We start from the raw sequence: 19244 nt of genomic DNA on the forward strand, positions 1-19244 counted from the left end.
ATTTTATTGTTAAGGTATTTTTTGTTGTATTGTAACCAATTAACTAACCTTTGGGATTTCCCTGATTTCGTATAAAATCTGGGTTTTGCCGATATCAATGCGTTTTGTTTCTTTTTCTTGACTTAACGGTAAAGAACCGGTCCAAAGCGGGCCATACGAATAAAGATTGCATTAAATTGTCATTAATTTAATTTTGGAACTAGAAATTAATTTTGCACATAGTATAGTCAAAAAAGGATATGAATCGGTGAGAAAAGCGGTACTATCTCGGATGGTTCTATCAGAACTTCCTAACTTAATATTATGAATACGAAAGTAACTCTGTCTGTATGTCTCGCTTTCGTACCAAAACTAATAAACCGATTTAAATAAAAATTTTGTACACAGACAATCTAGAGTCTGACATAAGACATAGGCTACTTTTTAACGCGCAAATAGGGTTGCAAAGAGTTAAAAGTGGGGGATGGAAGTTTGTATCGAAGTGTCGTCCTCCTTACACCTATGAATAGGGTTGCCAGCTCGCCAAACCTAATAGCCGGACAACCAGCCGACATTTGGCTAGAAAAGTGAACATCCTACATTATTGAGGATTATGTTACTCTTGTCGTCTGCGCTCGGCCACTGCCGTTTGCGAAATGTACAAAGCCTTACAAAAGCCGCACAAGCCGGACACCGTTTATTTTGGCCGGACACGCAATCAAAAAGCCTACCTATGTTCGACTTTATCCGGACGCCTGGCAATGCTACCTATGGAGATAGCACTCCGCCTTGTTATGACTAAGACCATATAAATATATCAAGAATATTGTTTTATTCTAGCATTGTTGATTTATTTATTTCCGCAGTTTTATGAGAGAATAAAGAATTCAAATTGCATTTACCTTGAATATTTTATTGCAGTCCTACCATCTTTATGTTATTAAAATTATAAACAATCGTTCCAACAATAGGGATATTACGAATCGAATCATTTAACCAACATGCAGTGGGCCGCGTGGTTTACAATAGCCGTGTCACCTCTAAGTGTAGGCTCCGAGCTCCTCAGTGGGACGTATAGTGAGCTGATGATGAGTAATTTTCAATAGATACGATTACTATATGGTTATTTAATTGAGTTAGTAATAATGGTATAAGTAATTATCATTCAATTGTCTTAAATAATAATTGTTTATATTATCTGTGAAGTAACCCTTTTTTAAATAATTTGACAAACAAGTTTGACAATGTGTTTGATTGGCATTCATTCGATTTGTTGGTCAATATTGCTATGTGCACGTTTAGAATTGCCACTGTCCTCAATTTATGAATCTACTAGCTATCGCCCGCGACTTCGTTCGCGCTTTATTAAAGAAACTTAGCCTATGTGTTCTTCCAGACTATAATCGACATCTAAAAAAATCTTACCTGTTTAAAATGAGCAGTGAACCAAGAGCACCTCTTAGGTCTATATCGCTGATTTCCTTCAAGTAGATTGGCAGTACAATGTAGCAGGCGGAGCACGGTATGCCGGCTATACCACGGGCCAGTATCACTGCCCAGGGCTCCAGGCTTAGTAGCTTTATTTGCCAGTACGCCTGTTGACAAAGAAAACAATATTATTATGTATATATTAATTATCCGACATTCTTACGGTGAAGGAAAAACATCGTGATGCTGCACATATCTAAGAAGAGATTCAATGATATGTGTGAAGTCAACCCGCAGTGGGTCAGCGTGGTTCACTATGGCCTAGTTACCCCTAACTTAGGGTGGGCTCTGAACCCCTCAGTGGGGACGTATAGTGAGCTGATGATGATGAAACCTTGTAACAGAAGGTGACAAATAAGCAAGCGGTTACTTGGTATCGAAAAGCGAAGTGACCGCAGTCCAAAGACATCTGTAATCGCCTGCAAAAAGTTCAATTGAGAAGAAGTTCAGTTTAGGTATATGTCCCCTTTCAATCCGATCTGTCTACTCTTTCGAATTGATCCATATTAAAAAGGATGAGAAGCTTAATTCAAATGAAAAATAAGACAAGTAATTCACAAAATCAAAGAAATATTTAGAACGTCATGGAAATTCCGATCAAGTAAAAAATAGTCCGGATACAAATGACATCAGGAACGACAGATATTTAAGCATCGAAACAGATAAAAAAAACTGTAAAAACAATAACAATGGCCGCAAATAAAAAGTGACGGAATTTGTTTTTTTTTATGATACTGACATTCTTTATTTAAATAATTGATCGCTAGCTTTGAAAGATTTGTTTTTTGGCGTTCATTCATGCCAGTTGTAGGAAACTGTGGTTTCCTTTTTGACGAGTGAGCACTGTCCGTTTTTTTATCTGCATCAAAAAGGTTAGAAGTCCAATGACTTATGTTTAGAATCGCGTACTATTTATTGTGTAAAGTTTTAAAACTGATGTCTTATATTCGAAAATATTATGTGCTTTGACCCCTTTGTGGATATATTATCAAAAATACACATAACACTATTATAAGATCTTTTTTTATCTCGCGTGAAATATAGCATATATAAATTAATTTCCGTAATATGACGTATCATCTTAATTGGCATTAACCAAGGTCTAGAGCTAGTTTTAAAGTAGATTGAAGCTTTAATTTGTATATCAATGGATGTTTTAATAGTAATTATTCAGTTTTTTGTAGTATTTACGTATTTAACTGTTGAATAATAATTTATAACAGGTAAAATATATCGAGAGATTACTTGATGCACGTCACTAGAATCGATTCGTTTATCGATATCGAAAAGCTATAAAATATCAGAATTTGCAATATTTACATATTTTTTTACTTCCGTTTATATACTTATTGTATAATTTTTGTAGCAAATAAGTTTTTGAATGTCGAAACCTTGATGACTAGACTTCCTTGTTTAAATTTTTTTTTTGAATCTTATTTGAGAATATTTATAAAGCATGGTCAATCTGACTAGTCATAGATTATAGATATAGAGATATATGTTACTGTTACTGTTATAAATGCGAATGTTTGGATGTATGGATGAATGGATTTTTATTAGAAAGTCTCCAGAACGGGTGCATAGATCGCGCTGAAATTGGCGTAGAACATAGTCTGGAAGAACATAGGCTACTAATTATTTTTTTTTATTCCGTGCGGACGTAGTCGAAGGCTACAGCTAGACCTAACGATAAAATACTTAATCCAAAGCACAAAGTGAAGACAAGAGGATTCCGAAGGTTTTATGTTGGAGTAAAATTTTGAATATCGACCTTTGATTACGCATCAAATTTGTATAAAACATTTCATTTATAGGACGTATCTATAGTTGTAGTCAATAAAAAGGTTTTATTTATTCCATTCGAAATATTTAAATATTTACGTTTTATGAATGAAATACATGTTGCTAATGAACCTTGACTATTGCAAGTTCAAGCCAATTAAATAGCCCAGGTCGTACGCGTAACGGCGTTTCGTAAAATCCAACTAATCGTAAAATTCATACCTTTTCTGCTATTTATAGTTTTTATGTTGATTACAGAAATGCTAAACATACTATTTGTAGAACTATAAAACAATAAAATCCTGCATTTGATTACATCTTACTTGTAATACAAATGTTTATATGGATGTTTGTTTAAATGTATCTCCAAAACGGCTCTATAGATATCATTGAAATTTGGCACAGATGTAGAACATAATCTGGAAGAATGTTTTCTTCCAGACTATGTTATTGTCTATGCTAATTATTGAGTGTTTTTTAATTCTGCTAGGACGGAGTCACAGGCGAATGATAGTCTTACTAACAATGCGAATATTTAGATGGATGTTTGTATGAAGTTATCTCCAAAACGACTGCATAATCTCGTTGAAATGAGATCAGATGTAGAACATAGTCTGGAAGAACACATAGGCTTATAAAGTTTTTAATTTAATTCCGTGCGGACAAAATGGGGGCAACTGTTATATTAAAGATTGTTACGATTCAAATATGCATAAGGTAAAAACATGTCTGTTGAGTGTATTCATAGCGCATCTTCTCATTACATTTATATTACAATCTTTTTGTTTTTATTATCAAGTATTACCGGTCTAAGATAAACATGTAAAAAACTTGCTGTACTTCGACCTCTATGTACTTATTCATTTATTATTTCTATATACTATGTTATTTTCTTGTGAAACATGTAAATAATAAGATGTGATTAACTTAACATTCATTGATCATCAGTTCACTATACGTCCCCGCTGAGGGGCTCGGAGCCTACCCCAAGTTACGGGTGACTAGCCCATAGTCAACCACGCTGGCCCAGTGCGGGTTGGTTGACTTCACATATATCATTGAATTTCGATCACTCACGATGTTTTCCTTTAACCTAACAACGTCGGATAAATATACTTATGTTAATCGGAAATCGAAAAACACATTGGTACATGGCGGGGTTGGACCTGCAGATTGCATGTCAAGTGCTTGACCTCTGAGCCACCAACGCTCTTCCTAACATTACTAACGACGACGCTCTTTTAAACAAACAAACAATATCAACAATCCTTTATTATATTAATATAGATAATGTAGAAATAGTTTTTTAATTGTTTCATCTATATCGTAGAAAGACGGGACTTTTTGCTAAGTCAATTATTACGAGAAAGGCTTTCGGGAGTCCAATGTTTAGCATTAGGCAGATAAAAGCTGATGATGATGATGAATTACTAAAGACAAAAATATACTTACAATAAGTGACAAAGTGGTGATGAGTGTCATTATTTTCCGACCGTACCGATCTGTCAGATATCCCATAGGCGCGCCGAATATGATAGCGGTAATGTAGGTGACTGAAGTCACCCAGGATATATCAGTGCTGGTGAATGGCTCCGGGGACGGACCCTCGGGAGACTGCAGCACGGATATCATCGGAGATAACCAGCCCTGTACCATACCGAAGCTCAGCAATGGTATTGTGACTGGAAAGAAAGAAACACGTACTTAAAAGTAAAGAAGAAGAAAGAAAAAGTTTTTATTACAAGAATTAAAAATTAAATCAAAAACAATAAAAATTACACCAATCTGAAAAATTCAATTTAACTTGATGTTCAATAACCAAGTGTAAATTTGGACTTTGTACTCTCATAATAAGAATCGAATGACGTCACATTTCATAATTCTCTATCAAACATCTAAAAAACTGACGTTTTTTTTATAAAATTTTACGTTTATTTCATCACAATACTAGCTGTCGCCCGCGACTCCGACCGCGTGTTTGTCTAAAAAATAAAAATTTAGGGGTGAACTACCCTTAACATTTAGGGGGATGAAAAATAGATGTTGGCCGATTCTCAGACCTACTCAATATGCTCACAAAATTTCATGAGAATCAGTCAAGCCGTTTCGGTGGAGTATGGGAACGAAAATTGTGACACAAGAATTTTATATATAAGATGAAGGAAAATCGTTAATACAAAAACCATAATAAAAATACTGAAAATTATATTAATGTTGAAACAACTTTTCCTAACCCAAAATATTAACCTTAAAATCGTCAATAGCCTAATTTAAGGGTACGGATTTCCGATCACGAGGCCGGGGGATTCGAATCCCGACATTCAACTGTCGTGAACCATATCCTATCACAAGCATAGAGTTGGAATGGTAAAAGAGATATTAGTAAATTTACAAAAAAAATCTACTAATATTTTACAAATAAAAAAGAAAACCTTAAAATCACAAAAGATACTCAAAATAGTTACGTAATGTGATTTAAAATTAACTTTACATGAGTCATGATAAAGATATGACTCGGTTAATGTATTTTATAATAAATTTAATCAATTTTATTGTGCTTAATAAGAAAAGCAATAAAATGTTTTTCGACTACGATAATATTTATTTATAAAGTAGTAATAAAAGTGCTCTCACGGATATTGTCAGTTTTATATCAAGGAAGGAACTTTGTTAATTGATTTAGGTTGATTCAAAAGGTCGGTGGCTTAGGGGTCAAGCACTTGACTTGCAATCTGCAGATCCTGGGTTCGATTCCCACCATATACCAATGTTTTTTTCGATTTCCGATTTACATATGTACATTTATCCGACGTTCTTACAGTGAAGGAAAACATTGTGATGCAACCTGCACATATCTGAGAAGAAATTCAAAGATATGTGTGAAGTCAACCATCCCGCACTTAGCCAGCGTGGATGACTATGGCGTAATCACCCTTAACTTAGGGTAGGCTCCGAGCCCCTCGGTGGGGACGTATAATGAGCTGATGATGATGATGAACTGTATATAGTAGTTATAAGTTGTCAATAATCGTTATAATTTCACATGTTTATTTTTAAATTTGCTTCCAATTATATCTATTTACTGATTACAATATCAAATATTTGATTTAAAGTTTAGAGGGTGATCTGTTTTATACTTCTTCCAATTTTTTTTCACCCGGAGATAGTGTAGCAACAGTCAAAGAACTTCATCGGTTCAGTAGTTTTGGGCCTGTTCAATGCAAACAAATAAAAATGTTCTCTTTATAATATTAAAAAAATGGTCTTGACAGACAGACGGACGGACAACAAAGTGATGCTATAAGGGTTCCGTTTTTATCCTATGAGGTACGGAACCCTAAAAATATAGATGTTTGGATTGGATCGAATCAATGATAGTTTATTGATTTTATTTATAAAAATAACTTTTCTTGAGTTTTATTGTTTTAAAAATATATTAATGTGTCTTTGCTTCGTTTTATTTTATTTTTTATAAATATCATTTGGCCTTCAGATCACGAAAATAAATATGTTTTGTTTATTTTTAAATATAAAAATATTTTTTCAAATTTTGGGGGAAACGAACCCATTAATGGCAACACTCAAGTAACCATTAGGACTTATACAGACTATACAAAGAATTTCAGAACAGTTTTAGCAATAACCTGTGAATACTAATTTATTAAACACGAATAGAATTCAACACAAGCTTGTGTGAAGAAGAAAGCTTCTTAATAATACAAAGAAACTGTTAGGCTTTAATAAAATTATTTTTTAACTGTCGCACGAGACTTGATTTCGCGTGGAATTAAAAAGAAAAAACTTAATTAGTAGCCTACGTGTTCTTTAAATTTCATCGAGATCTGTTGACGCGTTCTACAGATACCTTCTAACTTCCATCCATCCACACATTTAGTAAGATACTAAAAAAATGTTTTACATACTAATCTGGTTAAGTGAATAATGAAATATTTATTTAGTTGTTTGTGTAACTGCGTCCTTATGTGTAACAAATTTACAGACATAAATCAGTCTCCATATGATACATGAATTTACGGTTTTTTATTATAAGTAAGCCAAGAAAGTTATGAGAACCAGTTTTCGATTCTTTAACAAATTATTTAGAGACGCAAATCCTAAATACGACTTTCACCTAAATAGTTATGCCAACAGCATGTAAATATTGTCGAATGGCGAAAGAGGCGCCATTCGACCTCATACCAATCCAAATTAATTCGCCTATACTCTGTTACAGTTATAGCCAATCGAAATGTTATTTTTTATCTGTATTGTGGACTAAGCAGGTCGAATAAGAAACGTCCTTGAGAAAAATATTTTCATATTAATTAAAAAAAACAACAAATTGAATATATAAAAATAGTAAAGTTTATAAATTGACGCAATTACGTTACAATTTATTAAGTCATTCAATTTTTCTGTACTACGCTGAGATATTACCAATATGTAGGTGACAGAATATTTTTTGTTATTCTTATTATTTACGTAAGATTGTTTATTTAACTAGCTTTTGCCTGCGAATTCGTCTTCGTCAAATTATAAAAACTTAGTAAGTAGCTTATTATGACACTAATCTATCCCTATGTTAACTTTCTTTCAGATAAATTTACCATTTTATTTACGTGCTAACAAACATTCAATTATCCATCTAAACTTTCGCATTTATAATATTAGTAGGATAGTAGAATTATACCAAAACTGTTGTGAAGATCAAGACATGGTACAAAAAATACGGAACATAATTTCGTTAATATTCCATCACCTTTTTATATATAACACTAGCTGGTGCCCGCGACTCTGTCCGCGCTGGATTAAAATAGATGTTGGCCGATTCTCAGACCGACTCAATATGCACACAAAATTTCATGAGAATCGGTCAAGCCGTTTCGGAGGGGTATGGGAACGAAAATTATGACACGAGAATTTTATATATAAGATTTATCCTTGCACGTGTACGCATACCTACAATAAAACAAGTCGAAGTTTTTTTTTTTAATTGAAGGCACATTTATCATCATATAGTTCTTAACCAAAACTGACACGACAACCCTATATAGAGTATATATGTAGGGTTGCCGTATCAGTTTTTATCCACCATATTGATCTATCGTCATTTCAGTCACCACTCCCTTCTTGATCATGTCACTTTTCACGCGATCTGTCTCTTCCTAGGTAAGGTACCTAGTATTGTGTTCAGTCCCGTTGCGTTCTATTGAAGATCCAGGGACTCTCACCAGTCTAGTGCCACCAAAATCCACGTTTAAATAAAAGCATGTTGTTATCTCTGTTATGTCAAAGATAATAACAAAGATGACGATATGTGTTATACAGATATTTCGGTCTTAGAAACCCAAGTTAGTCAAGTGTCACATAACCATGTATTTCCCCCCGAAAAAAGGGTAGTGTACCTAGTATAGGTCTATTTATATTGAGAGTTATAAAGATTATGATCTTTAATCAAATTAAAACATGTATTTACAAGATATAAATGCATTGTTATTTTAATTTGTACATGAAAATATATGATAAGAATATACGTGTGTCGTGACAGGATAATATCATTTTAACGATTGCAAATGATTGTGTACGTTTCAATAATTACATTTTAATAATATAAATAATTTATTTGTGATTGTGGGAAATTGATTTCACAGTTCTTGATTATTTATATCTTACTATATATTATAAATGCGAATGTTTAGATGGATGTTTGAAGGTATCTCCTGAACGGCTGAATGGATCACGATTAAATTTGGTCTAGGGGCTCGGAGCCTACCCTAACTTAAGGATGATTAGGCTATAGACAACCACGATGGCCAAGTGCGGGTTGGTTGACTTCCTTTGAATTACTTCTCAGATATGTATGTGCAGGTTGCATTACGATGTTCTCCTTCACCGTATGAACGTCGGATAAATGTACATATGTAAATCGGAAATCAAAAAACACATTGGTACATGGCGGGATTCGAACTCAGGACCTGAAGATTGCAAGTCAAGTGCTTGACCACTGAGCCACCGACGCTATCTTGGCTTACCCCTGCCGTTATTAATTGAAGATTCATTATCCCATCTTACAGTTGGTTTGAGACTAAAATCTTTGTATGAAATATATTGTCGTCCCTATCATTATCTTTGACAAAATAGAGATAACAATATGTTTGAAAAGGTCACTAAGTTACTACGTAATATCATGTAGATGAAAAAACAAGTTGTAGTAAAAAAAACCTATTATCCGAGTAATCTCAACAAGTAAACGGCACAGAAAATATTTTAATCCATTTGAATTTTGAATTTTAATATTAAAAAAAAAAATAACAAAAAATATTACGTATTTTATTCGTATGCCAAAAATTATATACAAACGTACCGTAATGTCATGCATATTAATAGTGAAATAGTCTGATTTACTAAAATAATTAACCTCGAAATTAATTAGAACATTTTAACATAAATTTGATTGTAAACAAAACATTTTGTCGTATTTTGTTTCATTGTGATTATTTTTTATTCACTATTCATAAATATTAAATACTAGATGTCGCCGGCGACTCCGTCCGCTTGGATATATAAAAAAACTTAATTAGTGTAACACATTATAATATTAATAAGTTAAATAAAAGCAGCTCTCCGAGGCTTTCAAATTCGAAAAAAAGAATAAATAGTATCCTATGTCCGTCTCCTGGCTCTAAGCTACCTTCTCACCAATTTTCAGGCATATCGGTAAAGCCGTTCTTGAGTTATAAATAGTGTAACTAACACGACTTTCTTTTATATGAATAAAGATAACGAAAACATATTTCATTATTTTGTCAAAAAAAAACAATGTTCATTTTAAAGTGTAGGTAGACGAAAATAGTTCACGATATCAATATAACTGTAAGTATTTATTTGATTTAGTATTTATTTTATTTCTTCCGTTAATTATATTATTTTATTAATTTTTATTACAATAAAAAAATAAAAATAGAAAAAAAATATTTAAAAACTTACTTATCGTCGCAAATAAATATTGATTAATTCTCGTTCCATTCTGCCACATAAATTTTGATAATATAAAATTCATTTCACTTTTTTTACAACTTTGCGTCACTGTTACTCTGTTCATCCGGACACTTTGGTGTCTACAATCGGACTGGTCGTCGCAATGAAAACACGGTCGCATCTTAAAATCATACGCTCGTTAAATGTGCGTCCAATTTTTTTTTTACTAAATCACTATTGTTCTCAAACGTGGAAGTAAACAAAAAAATGTTTTCGAGTTTTATTTAGTATAAAATATAAAATAATACACTTTTTATTACTGTTTTATCAGCTAACGTGACGTCATCAATTAAATTTTATAATTTTTCAATCGCTTAATTTAGTCTCTTTCTATTTATTACAGTAAGTATGGAATATACGTGAGGCTTTTCTGCGTAGTATTTATTCTTTGACTCGTATATATCTATGTACATTTTATAAGGTAATGTCACTTCGCCGTGGACTGCTGTGTCAAAATATATTTCTCTTCTACAATATTTCTCAAAGTCTATTTCTATTCTATAATATTGTCTTGATCTTTGATAGATTAATGGAGTACTCATTTTGTTTAAATTTTCAGAAATATCCTGATGTTCGGTGAATTTGAAGATAAGATTCAATGATTTTATAACCTTAGGAAGTTTGATTTCGGTAAGTTATAAATATATAAAATATAATTTGAAGTAAAATAAGCAAATTTGTGATCATTCCGATAAATTACAAATCATCCTTGATTGTTTTCATTTGCTAAATATGTCCAATCTTGGCTAATACCCACCTTTTTTATCAGTTTGTAAATTTCTTTTTCACCAGTTTTTTTAAACTTATGTTTTATTTATATTCCATGATAATTAAATATTTTCACCTTTATTCTTATATTAATAACCTATATTCATACTCTCGCATTTGCTACTATACTTACAAATTATAAGCGTAGACAATCACTAAATAATTAAAATTATTCACATGGTTTTTTGGAATGAATTGTTTCGATCATTTTCTATGGAAATTAGTTTAGGATAATTAAATAAGATGACTTATAGTGTACTTAGAAATCCAAGATGTTTTTCATGAAATTGTAAATTTAATATTGAAAATTTTATTATAGATTTTATTTCTTTAATAACTATGGTATATTAAGTCCAACTTAAAAGTGGGACTGGTGACTGGACTGACGCAAAATTTGTGAGTGAGCGGGGGGCCGCATCCGCGAAATAATACCAGTCCCACTCACCCTGAAGAAGGGCCCCCGATGGGCTTGAAACTAGTCGGTACCGCCATCGGACGTATATACGTGAGTGTTTAGCCGTTTTTATATAAGTTTATTATAATGTCTCACGAAATTTTGAATAATTTAAAAGCTTTTTTTAACGCACTTGTATTGAGCGTGCGTTTTGTAATGGGTCAAGTGCATTAATTAGCATTATAGTTTTGTATTGATAAACATTGTATGTGATCAAACCTTTGACTACAGAGAAACGGACTAGGCAAAGAGCCGTTGTGTTAAATAAATTCTGAAACTTTTTACGAGGGGATGTGGTAAAGATGGTAACCATACATGTGTATACTGACCAAAACGTACGTATTTAAAAACGTATATTACTTAGAAAAATAAATTACTAACATAAACTTGGTAAGTATGAAACTTAATGTTCAATTTTATTTGACAGTAGGAAATGCGTCGAGCTTGACATGTCCTGTCATTTGAAAGTCAAAGGACAAGCCAGCGGCCAGTTTAGCGAACACCTCGAGCTTTGAATACCTGATCAGATGTAGGTAAGCGTTTAGTTTATAAGTATGCAAATATTTAAAGAATTTCATATAAAAAATGTTTGAGGTCAATATTTTTTTATTTATTTTTTTAATATTTATTTATAACACGTTTGCTGTAAGATAAACTTATACAATTTTTTATATGAATAATAAGAAGGTTATATTTTGTTATGAATTTTTTTCTAGTTATTATATTGAAAATTATAATTAAAAAGGGTCTTGACAGACTTTTTTTTTGTGCATCCTCTCCTCCGTCGATTGACAACGCATGGTAGGCAACGCATATGCAATTGCAATTGCCTATATCTATGGGTAACGGTCACTTCGCTATTTCAACGATATCAGGTGGCCGCTCGCTCGTTTGCCGCCTTATGATGTAAAAAAAAGACAGACGCACGGCAACATAGTGATCCAATAAGGGTTCCGTTTTTTTCCTATGAGGTACGGAACGCTAAAAATTAAGTGTCAAGTACGTTAAGTTCGTGTACGCAGCCTCATTGCCACTTTTGTTATAAGTGCAAAATCAAATCACTATGTAAACTGGATGACGATTAATTTATTTAATTTTTAACATTTCATCTGTACTGTTTTTATTAGCAATTTGCGCGTTTTTGTTGGACATATTCCATTTTGGTGAAATTTATATTTATATATATCATTAGTAACTACTTAATTCTTCCTTATCGTTACATACAAACGTCATATATGTACTGTATCGTGTTTGCATAAATAATTATATATTCGTTACGTCATAAAACATTTTTAGACTCTGCGACTTCGTTTACGAAGAAATAAATAATTGAGTAATATATCACATTATTCAAGAAAATGTGGATGCATGCTTTGCTCGGTATTTTTTTTAAAAAATTGTGTTATGCACAATAGTTTTCGATCTTACTGATAGAAAAAAGTTAAGTTTATGTTTAAGTTGATTATCGATAAAACACGAATAAAATGACATTTTCTATAAATGATTCCTAGCTAGATCCCGAAAGCCCCTATATACTAAATTTTATTTAAGGTTTAAAGAAATTAAGACAAAAAAATAAAAGAACAAAATATGGAGTTGCCTTGACACCTATTTAAAGGGAGCCAACTTCACAGAGGGTGCATTTGATAACTGGCTTTCAAGGCGTAAGGTCGTGTCAAAGTAGTAGTAGTAGAAGAAGAAGAAGAAGAAGAAGAAGAAGAAGAAGAAGAAGAAGAAGAAGAAGAAGAAGAAGAAGAAGAAGAAGAAGAAGAAGAAGAAGAAGAAGAAGAAGAAGAAGAAGAAGAAGAAGAAGAAGGTGTAAGAAACTCAGCCGACCCTCTGAATAGTTTTAGTAGGGTTAATGATGAGTTAATCTAGATTGGATAGCTATCCAATTCCATTAATAAATCAGATCCATTCAAGATTCTGTTATTTGGTACAACAAAAATTAATTCGATTTAAATTTATAATTACCAGCATTTAGACCAGTCTTTCCAAAAGTGGGCGATAACGCCCCCTTGTGGGCGCTGCAGGTCTCAAGTTGCGGGTTATAGTAAAATAATATATTATATACATATATAGGTCACAATAATTAATTAATTTAATTTGAAGTTATAGTGGTATTTAAATATGTGAAAATATGGGGGCGCTAACAAAATATTTATTCTCAAAGTGGGCAGTAGACAAAATAAGTTTGGGAGCCACTGCTCTAGAGGGTTGCCAGCCGAGACCCACGACCAAGGTAGAAAGTTCAGGGGACGTAAAATTCTCAGTTTATAAATTAATCGAAACTGATAACCTTACTTTTTAATTATAACAGTAAAATAAGTGGGCGGGGCGTTATTTACAGTTTTTACCTTGCCTTAAAAAAATCTAGATCCGGGTCTGATTACCTAGTCAGGGTAACCTATACCACGGGCCGCGGACGAGAGCGAAAGCGTGGCCGTGGCCCCGTCCCAATGCGTTGGCGGAACAGAGGGGTTTAGTGGGTATGCCTCCGCTATGGAGGAGAATCCCAAATAACTACCGCGTCCCCCCCGGGGCGCGGAGGATGCATAAAGCATTCCCCTCTGAAAAAAAAGGGTAATCTATAACAGATAATAAATATCTGTCATTTGTAAGCAGGTAGTTATAAATAAATCGCATCATTTAAACATTTCATAAAAATTGTTAGTTGTAGGTATAAGGAAATATATTAGTCGAACACAACTCTTGTTTACTTAAATATCTCTCTCATATAAAATAATTTATTAGTATTGTGAAGTAGTGTAATAATGGTATAAAGACGTATAATAGATTTAATTATCAAGAAAATGCAGAGTTTACGTTCAAAATATCGCGTTACTTCTTCCACTTCTATATCTGACATTATTGAGTAAAAAGGTATTGACTATGTCATTACGTCTATTTATTTATTTCTCTTCTGATGGTGATGATGATGAATCTATTTGGTAAGATGAATATCTTTTGTAATAAATCAATGTTGATTATTTCTATTGTGATAGGTAGAATTTATTCATTTTACTAACGTTATAAATGCGTATGTATATATGTTTGTTAGAAAGTATCTCCAGAATGGTAGCATGGATCTAGCTGAAATTTGGCATAGATGTAGAAAATAGTCTGGACACACATAAGCTACTTATTATTTAATGCCGCGCAGACGGTGTCGCGGGCGATGTCTAGTTTTCTATATTTTCATGCCAATATCATTGCCAGTTGTACGAATGTATGAACAGATTTAACACAAGCACTATTTTATGTTGAAATATAATTTATTTTATTGCAATATAAGTTTTGCTCTTGACTTTGTTTGTGTAAAATAATAATTATTTAAATTTTATGTATTATGAACTCTGAGAGCCGATTAATCATTACTTAAACATTCGCTTAGTTTTGGTTTGTCATTCTAGATTAAGCTAGTGTGTCATTCCCTTAGTGGCCATTTAGTGATACTGAATGCAGTAGCGTTTGCGTTTTAAAACAAATTTGCGTCTCTATATTTGTCTCTTTCTATCGTCTGGATGTTATATCTTCTTTCGCTTTCATGTAACGTATTTCCCTAAATGTGACGCGTCCTTGAAAATACTCAGACATACGAAAAATTTCTTTTATATATCATATTGCGTATAATTTATTTTAGAAGTGCACGTGTTTTTTTTTATTGAATTTCACATAAAATGTGTACATAAGTTGTAGAGTAAACATTTGAAATGTTAACATTTGTATTTTTATTCCTTATTGCGTTTGTTAATTTAAGTATTGAGGCTGACAAAGATGACGACTATCCGATAGGCGCTACGATCGGTATGTTTTGTTACCAAAGAGATGTTGAATAGTTATATAACCGCAACTCAGAGTTATTAAGTGGTCACTAAAGAAAGCCCAGGCTACAAGTAAATACATAAATCTACCAACTAGACTGTTTAAGTGACGATTAAAGGATTTAACACCAAACTACGACGACAACAAGATGGGAAATTAAAAAACTAAAAAAAATTACTAACTAATGCACATTAATTTTACGTTATTGTAATCCACCCCTTACTCGGTAGGCTTCGAACCCCTTAGTGGAGCTCAGTGGGGAGCTGAGGGGAAAGCTGATGACATAGTCAACTAATTAAAATATTATACTTAAGGAACCATAGCAGCTGAAAGAGATATAGAAAGAAGAAGAAATCGTTTAGGACCACTCAGTCGGCCTAAGAAGGCTCTGAGAATCCGCAATGAATTCATGGTGAAGAACCGAGAGGCGTTACGGATCAAAGGCGGCAATGCGACAGACACAAAGAATTACCCATACATGGCTGCCATCATTATAAATGGCAGATTGTGGTGTGCAGGCACTATTATTGATGTTAACTGGGTTGTTACAGCTGCACATTGTCTTAATTAGTAAGTAAAACTAAATAGTTTGTAGTCTATTTTAACAGTGATAGAACCCGCTTTAACATCTTCACAAGAATTGGCCTGTTTGCCCGCGTTTCTTCCCCGCGTAGCTTCCCCTTCACTCTTGTCTTCTGTGTGGTCGTGGTATAGCACCGGACGAGCCGACACATTCATGCAACAGATATTTTGCTACCGACTACGCTTGTTTTGACGTTCTTGTAAAGTTATTAGTTTGACTTTGAACTCACTGTTGTTGTCAGTGTCCTGCACGTAGCTCCGCTGAAGGCGTTAGGCGAGTTTGTAAAGGTGCGCGTGGGCAGCGCGATGGCACACGAGGGCGGTGTGCTGGTTGACGTCATTGGCGCCGTCAGACATCCCAAGTTCGAAGAGGAACCGGTGCCACATGCGGATGTCGCACTTCTCAAACTATCGGAGAACCTTGGTATGTGTGGTTTGAAGACATGTTATCTATCGGGGAACCATCTTCAAGACACTCTTAAGGAGAAAATATAGGGTAACGTGAGACTTGATTTAGTAAAAATTCCCTTCGTAGTCATCTTCAAGAGCAGTTGGAAAGTCAGTGCAGTGTAAGATTAGACGTTAGGTTTGGACAATTAAAACCCTTTAGTCATTTTTGACTTTTAGAACAATATTTGTGGTATAAACGGTAACTTAAGCAATCCCTAAATGATATTTAATGACTGATTACGGCTTCTTTACAGAATTTGATGAATATATCAGCCTGATCAAGATATACGATGGCCTTCAGGAGCCGTATGCCCAAAGTTTTGTCGCTGTTTCTGGATGGGGTGCCACTAATGTGAGATATTTTTATTATTAGCTAGTTGTCGCCCGCGACCACATCCAAAATATAACTTAATTAGTAGGCTGTGTGTACTTCCAGACTATGTTCTACATCTATAACAAATTTCATTGTGATGTACGCAGCTGATTTGGAGATACTTTCTAACAAACATCCATCCGTACATCAAAATTTTAGTATTTATAATATTAGTAAGATTTATAATAGCAGTAGACGTTAGACTTTGATGTATGTGTACAAAGTTGTTTGTAGTTAATATTCTACGGGTTTGGATTGGATCGAAATGTTTGTCTGTACAGGGTGGGGACACTGCATTCAGAGATCAGACGCCGGACTTGCTCACTGCGAGGCTCAAAGTGCGAACTAAAAACTACTGCATCGATGCATATCAGCTCGTAAACGGCTTCCAGTTCACTGCTGACTTCTTCTGTGCATCACTTAGGAACGGCAGCAGGGACGCTTGTCTTGTAAGTAGAACAAAGTTCGAAATTTTTTCTTATAAACTTCTCTTAACGCGACATATTTTATAATATCACGTCTAAAAACATCGAAAGTCTAAGTAAAACATTGCAATAAAACACATTTATTCGTCTTTTTAATTTACTAAATATTACTTATTGCAAATAAGAAATAAGAGGTCAATTGTTCTAAATCCAAATCCAGCAGTTAATGTGTTTTATAAAAAAAAAGTTCTAATTTGTTTACAACAGTTTGACGCCGGAGCGCCCGCGATACAGAGGAACCAGCTGATGGGTATCATGAGCTTCGGCCCCGAGAAGTGTGGACACCCGCACCAGCCTTCCGTCTTCGTCAAAGCTTTCTACTTCAAGTGAGTAATTTTTAAAAAAGCGCCTAATAAAAAGGAAACACTTCAATCTGTCATGTTGAAACTTTGCAGATATTATTTTGTTAGGAGCACAGAAAAAATTGAAAAACTATGTGAAATGTGAAGAAAATGTGTACTCAAACCGATAAAAACTACTAACCACTAAGCAATAATTTATAATTTTGCAAAGATTACATTTTTATTTAGAGAGGTTCAGTATAATTCAATATAATTATTGTCATAATATTCTATGTTGCATTGCAGGGATTTCGTATCAACAACGATAGCGTCATACAAGACGACTCACGATCTCGTGGAGGCAATAAAGGAGATCGAGCCTGAGATAGCGGGGCCAGTGGCACGGCCTGTGCCTGAGCCGGAAGGGGAGACTGCCGACAGGCACTACAGTGAAGAGGCGACACCTGCTATTTAGGAATAAATCCAGTTTCCACTAACGCGAATAATAACAGAGCATTGGATTTGTACTTAATTAACATAAAAATTTAATACATTTTAGTCATAAGGTAATTTTATGTACTAACGCCTTAAAAAGGGCAAAATGTGCAAATAAATAAATTGCCACAATTGTTGTGGAAATAATTGCGTGCAATTAATAACTTAATGAAAAAAGGGTTTACGTAATCGTGCAAAATTTATTTTTAGGAACTTATAAGTAAACATAGAGTAATAAAACAACAGAGTGAACTTATTATTTATTTTAATACATAACTACAAGTGGTCACCGTACATAACGGTGACAATCATTGCCATTTTGGCGAGCTTAATTTTTGGTAGACTTAAATTAACACAAAACATAATTAAATTTAACACGCTACTGTGTTGTATGGGCATCGGAATAAATCACAAATAAGTAAAAACATGATTTTATACGTTTTTTTTGCAATATGTGTAACAAATTACACGATTAGACAATTTTCTTTACTTGCAACATATATATTATTTGTAATTCTCAAAATCCGATGTCCATAGACAATTACATAGTGTTTTTAAATTAAATTTCGTACACAGAAAATAGACCACAAATTAAGCTTAACAATTCTCCACAATCAGACATTATACGAAAAACTTACCTAATTAATGAAAAAAAAAACAAAAAACATACTTAATAGACGTCAAAATATAATAAAATAGAGACAAAAGTAATATTAAGCTTACAATACAGACTTTCCTCACTTATTACTCTGTTCCAGAATTAATACCAAAGCTCTTTCAAAGGCCCCATTCATACCAAGTTACAGCATATATTAAAAAAAACTGAATACAGAGTATCAAACATTCAAAGCTTTTAAATTATGGGAATCAAAAAACTAAAAACTTTAAAATTCTATTTAAAATTATAAAAAAAATGATATACAAAAATCCTTCCGCTTTTGGAAAGATTTACATATAAATTTTTGGTCTTAACATACCTTAAAAAACACTTAATCAATGCTAAATCAGAGGTCGTCAAAATTTCAAATTCAAGATCTTATTATTAAAAAAAATTACAAAAATCTTTTTTAAATAGATCTTAAACCAATCATAATTATTATAAAATTAAAAAACTTGCCGGCCAGAGTTTTGAGACCTCTAACTTAAATACAACTATAGTTAACTTACTACGAAGATCCACTGTCAAATAAATTGAATTAAATATATTTGTTTTTATTTCAATGAGAATCAACATGACTATGTCT

At 33.2% G+C, this 19244-nt stretch overlaps 2 protein-coding genes across 6 annotated transcripts in view; one reads left to right on the forward strand and one right to left on the reverse strand.

The window, feature by feature from the left end:
- LOC106113382 (facilitated trehalose transporter Tret1) overlaps positions 1 to 10419 on the reverse strand; it is a 17251-nt gene extending 6832 nt beyond the window's left edge. The window contains exons 1-3 of the mRNA XM_013306114.1: positions 10237 to 10419; positions 4702 to 4931; positions 1405 to 1574 (exon numbers count right to left, since the gene is read on the reverse strand). Coding sequence (XP_013161568.1) covers positions 1405 to 1574; positions 4702 to 4931; positions 10237 to 10408 — 572 coding nt within the window. The 5' untranslated portion in view covers positions 10409 to 10419. The remainder of the gene's footprint in view (positions 1 to 1404; positions 1575 to 4701; positions 4932 to 10236) is intronic.
- A 1107-nt stretch (positions 10420 to 11526) lies between these two features.
- Positions 11527 to 18829, forward strand: LOC106128884 (trypsin). 5 transcript variants are annotated; one of them, XM_013327362.1, is made up of 8 exons: positions 11527 to 11560; positions 11937 to 12042; positions 15649 to 15904; positions 16159 to 16340; positions 16621 to 16718; positions 17021 to 17188; positions 17432 to 17550; positions 17812 to 18829. In XM_013327362.1, the coding sequence occupies exons 3-8, from the start codon at positions 15744 to 15746 to the stop codon at positions 17978 to 17980; spliced, it is 897 nt and encodes a 298-aa protein (XP_013182816.1). In that variant the 5' UTR covers positions 11527 to 11560; positions 11937 to 12042; positions 15649 to 15743; the 3' UTR covers positions 17981 to 18829. The 5 variants fall into 5 exon arrangements, with proteins under 5 accessions (XP_013182816.1, XP_013161230.1, XP_013161222.1 ...); XM_013305776.1 differs by having other exon boundaries at positions 11937 to 12038; XM_013305768.1 differs by lacking the exons at positions 11527 to 11560; positions 11937 to 12042 and adding an exon at positions 14115 to 14392.
- The last annotated feature ends 415 nt before the right edge of the window (positions 18830 to 19244 follow it).

The sequence above is a fragment of the Papilio xuthus genome, unplaced genomic scaffold, assembly GCF_000836235.2.
Source record: "Papilio xuthus unplaced genomic scaffold, Pxut_1.1 DF829758.1, whole genome shotgun sequence".
Lineage (NCBI taxonomy): Eukaryota > Metazoa > Arthropoda > Insecta > Lepidoptera > Papilionidae > Papilio > Papilio xuthus.